The sequence below is a fragment of the Elephantulus edwardii genome, unplaced genomic scaffold (genome assembly GCF_000299155.1).
Source record: "Elephantulus edwardii isolate Elephantulus edwardi_28Jun2011 unplaced genomic scaffold, EleEdw1.0 scaffold00081, whole genome shotgun sequence".
In the NCBI taxonomy this organism is placed as follows: domain Eukaryota; kingdom Metazoa; phylum Chordata; class Mammalia; order Macroscelidea; family Macroscelididae; genus Elephantulus; species Elephantulus edwardii.
The window spans coordinates 4,361,999-4,366,707 of NW_006399831.1; the positions used below are offsets into that span (position 1 = coordinate 4,361,999).

Sequence of the window (4,709 nt, forward strand, 5' to 3'; positions counted from 1 at the left end):
GTCAATATACTGTACTGAAGTAACCTGGGGGTGCTTTGATGCTGAATCTTGTGCCATTGGGGTGTCAAATACTACAGTTACCCATGGTGGACTGTGTTTGGTGGAGCTTCCATTTTAAGACAGACTTGGAAGCAGGAGTGGCATCCACTTCCTAAACAACATGCCTCTGGAAACTATGAACTTTGAGAAACCATGATAGTTATAGGAAAGCTTCAGGTCTTCTGTTCCTAGGATCACTCTGAGTTATGCTCCACTTGATAGTGATCAACAACAACAGTCTGATGGATAACCTCTGCAAAGAAATGTAGCAGTTTTCTAGAAAGAATATCTAAAAAGACATTCAAGTTATCTTTTTAACAGAAAAATACTAAGTCTATATATAACAAGTAAGTTACAGCTTAAAGTCCTCAGAGCATTGATGGTTCAGTAATAGAAAGTCCTCAGAGCATTGATGGTTCAGTAATAGAACTTTTCTCTTTCATTTAGGAGACCAGGTTCAGTTCTAGGCTGATAACCCTCAAATGCAGCTAACATTCATGTGTTAGCAAAAGCTTATGAGTTGATGTGATGTTTTAAAAGTTCTTGGTAGACCTTCTAGACTAAATAATAATGGCCTAGTAATCACCAAATAAGCTAATGCAAATTCTATGGATCACAATGATCTGATCTTCAAATGAACACAGGCACAGTACAGGACCAGGCAACACTTTTTTGTGTATTTAAGGCTATCATGTGTCTAGGGGCAACTTGATGGCAACTAAGAAGAACAAAATTCTCAACAGCTCATTATTGTGGAGTCAGAACTGACTCAGAATTGACCCTCCCTTGGATTTGCAATGCTATGAATCATAGGGGAAAAGATTGGCCATGTTTCTCCTTTGGTCCTGCCAGTGAATTGAAACTACTAGAGAGGCTTGGCTTTTCTATTCGCAGTGCAGCTCCCTATAGACTATGTCATCAGTGCTCCCTTAATAAAAACCAGTTCCTCACAATATTTGTTATTATACAGTGTCTCAATATTTTTATGAAACTTTCTTTATGACTTCCTCATTGGCTAAATTAAAAAAAAAGACAGTATATGACTTGTCATAAATTAAGTTATAGCCTCTTTAAGTGAAAATCTTCCTTCCCAGAATATTTAAGCTCAATTTTAGATATTGAAGGATAGAATAGAGAGAGGAGCAAAATTATAAATAGAAGTTTTAATTCCATCCCTTCAAGTTTGAGGAGGTTTAACATGTTGATTTAGATTATTTTGCCTCTGAGGCTAATAAACATTGACATTAATAAATGTATTTTTAAAAAATCTAAGGAATAATAATTTTATATTCATTATTTTACTTGAATAAACCTAGATATTAAATAAAATGAAATACTGTATTTTGCATTTCAACTGTTAAATAAATCCTTGTCCTCGTTGAATCATTATCTCAACTTAATATGATTAGATTTACTGTTCTCAAAAGTCTATTTTGGTTGTTACAACCTTTATAGTTGACTATTATTACATAAGAATGGTGTAGAACATGTGGCCACTAAAGTAATAGGCAATGTATTTAAAATTATTTATTACTGTTGTCTTGATAGCCTTCTTAAATCTACCCCTGCACTAAAAATGTTGCCTATTTGTTATCTATTACTGCATATATATTATGCTCAAATTTGGCAGCCGAATAACAATGTAGATTTACTATCTCACAGTTTCTGTGTTTCAGACATAGAGCAAAAGCCAGTTGTGGTCTAGCTGAGCATTTAAGCTCTGGATCGCTCACTAGGTTCTGGTCTTCTCAAGGAATCACTGAAAAGGCTAATAGTATGAGCTGATGATATTTGACAAGATTTTGTTCTAATGAGCTGTTGGACTAAGGTCTCAGTTCTTCAGGAGCTAATGGCTAGAGAAATTTCTTGATTTCTTCTCATATAGACTTTTCAGTAGACTATCTTACAATATGCGAGCATTTTAGGAAAGGGCAAGAAAGATGTAGCAGCAAGGGGTGGTATTAGCAATATGAAAGTTATAATACTTTGCAGATCTAGTGGCAAGTGGCTTTGCCTCACATACTTTGGGCATGTTGCTACGAGGCTATTCCTTGGAGAGTGAGGAAGACCCGTGGCCAGGTGGATTGACACAGGGACTGCCACAATGGGCTCTTGTGTGTCAGGAAGTGTGAAGATGGCATAGGACAAGGTTCATTCAGATAGAGGGTCACTATGAGTTGTACTTGTCTCAACAGCACCTAACAACAACAATGGAAAGAAGCTGTGCTGCAATCCTGAAGGCATGCGGTTCAAGGGCATTAGCTGCTCCATGGGTGAAGGAGGGGTAGTATCTTCCCATAAGGTTAACTGCTACTGAAAACCCTCATGAGGGTCCCATATGGGTCTGTTCCGACTCTACATTACACAACAACAACAAGAGCAATCGCGTAAAACATCTCATCACTTTTGCTATATTCTATATTCACAGCAAAAAAGCCACTAGGTCCAGTTTACTCTCAAAACAAGACAGATGGGAATCATTTTTAGAAGATAGCTTACTGTTCTGCTATTCTTTTGTTTCTGACTCTTGGAAAACAGCAGCAAAACTGTCCCCTAAGGTTTTCTTGGTCCACCAGCTCTTTTTTTCTGTAGGATCACTGACTACTTTCAATTTGTAGCTGAGCACATAACAATAGTAAACCAGGACTTCTCAAAAGGTCACCCAACCCCTAACCAAATAGATTTCTTCTAGTTGATTCTGGTTCATAGTGACCTTACAGGGCAGAGTTGAACAATGTTACAGGATTTTCAAGCCTGTGATCTTTCTCCTACAAAGTAGCTGGTGGGTTTGAACCACTCAGAGATGGATTAGAAGCCCTATGCTTAACCCATTGCACCAGTTCTCCTGAGAGTCAGTGATCAAAAGCTGTAAATTTGTAACTTTGGGGAAACAAGATTATGATTTCACTGTTTGCAGTTTATTTTTTTATTTTTTTTTACTTAAGACTGAACAACAACAACAAAAAGGAACAAAAAAAGTTACCATGTCAATAACCACCAACTAAAAAGCAGTAAGGAATATTTCTCCATATTGAACAAATAGACAAGTTTTGCTTCACTGAAAACAAGGTGGAAAGAAATTGTGGGGAAGGAGGCTTGAGTGGAGAAAAACTAGGTTAACTTTTTTTTTAATTGCTTAACTGATTTTAATAACATGGCAACAGAGCCTCTAGACTTGATAGAATCGTTATGTAAAATGCATAGATGCATACTATCTTCTTTTAAAAATATAAAATAAATGAGCAAGACGTGAAAATAGGCAAGTTTCCACTAAATGAAAATTTTTAAAAAAGAAACATTTTGTTTTCATATCATTTGAAGAAGAGAAATTATCAATTTAAACAATATTCAAGTTTATTAAACAAATTTTTTAAAACGCATTATAAAACGTCTAACTTTCATCCGATTCCAGATTTATGTTGCTCCAGAATTTTGCATATAACTGAACTTTCAAATCTGCTAGCACCTGCTGGATGGATTCCACTCTGGATTCTAAGGCATCGATTTCTTCTTGCAAATTTTTCTTTGCTTCTTCTAACATTTCTTGTGTCTCCTCTTGAGAATGGCTAATGAAAACATCACCCTCTTGGTAGGGTATCATTAGGCAGTCATCATCCGCTAACATGATGTCATCGCAAATGTCTTCTAAATTCTGCAGCGGTTTCTTTTTTACACCTCTCTCCTCCTTTAGCTCTGAGATTCTATTCACATTCAGTGCAAATTTTTTTATCTTCTGTTGGTCTTCAAAGGTAACATTGATGTCTTCTGCAGCCGCCTTCTTCATGGTGACCTTACGCTAACTTTTGATACTTTGAAGGACAAAGTAGATATTGAGAAATTTAGATACAATTTTATAAACATTTTGTTGTTTATACTCCTTCCTTCCTTGTATGCTACCTGAGACTTCTGAATTGAGTTAGTTTAATACTCCATATAATCATTATGCCAAAACGATAGTTTGCATATTCTAAGTAATGAATCTGGAGAAGAGTATTGACTGCTAAGAAAACAAACAGATTCAGTCTGGAGAGGGTTAAACCAGGTTGTTCCTTGGAGGCAAGGATTCTGAGCCTCCTTCTGACATACATGCTGTACGGAGGGACCGGTCCTTAGAGAGGGACATCATACCTGGGAGGGTTGAGGGACAGCTCAGGAAGGGAAGACCCTCTATGACGTGGATTGATTCAGTGACTGGGGTAACCTAGATGGGGGTATCGGAAACAGTGAGATTGGCGCAGGACAGAGCAGGGTTTAGGGCTGTTGTATCTAGGGTCTTAGTGTGTCACAGGCAACTCGACGGCACATAACAACAGCAGCAACAAGTAATGAATAGGACAAAAATACAGAACAATTACTTGCTCTTGTTGTGATGTATTATCAAGCTGAAACCAACTTATAGCTGACCTTCTAGTGGGTTTTCAGAGGCAGCTAATCACATATGAGGAAGTTACCATCCTTCTTCTGCAGAGCAATTGGCGGATTTGAACTATGTGCCTTTGGGAGGGAAGTACAGCTTCTTACCATAATATTTGATCAAACTAAGAAAATAAGAGAGCGCTGATGGCCTAATGATTAGAGGTTCCAGTTTTCCTTCATGATTGAACAATTGGATTCATGCCCAAATTTTTATCTTTCTCAGACAAATACAACTTTTATAGTTGTATTAATTT

The 4,709-nt window shown here is 37.1% G+C and overlaps 1 protein-coding gene across 1 annotated transcript; it reads right to left on the bottom strand.

Annotated features, from left to right (window-relative positions):
- Positions 1–3,430: 3,430 nt before the first annotated feature.
- LOC102854556 (prefoldin subunit 4-like) lies at positions 3,431–3,823 on the bottom strand. Its single transcript, XM_006889810.1, has one exon. The coding sequence runs from the start codon at positions 3,821–3,823 to the stop codon at positions 3,431–3,433; it is 393 nt and encodes a 130-aa protein (XP_006889872.1).
- Between the last annotated feature and the right edge of the window lie 886 nt (positions 3,824–4,709).

Bases quoted from the DNA above. Each gene is read 5' to 3' on its own strand.
- LOC102854556 (XM_006889810.1), bottom strand. From the start codon at position 3,823: ATGAAGAAGGCGGCTGCAGAAGACATCAATGTTACCTTTGAAGACCAA.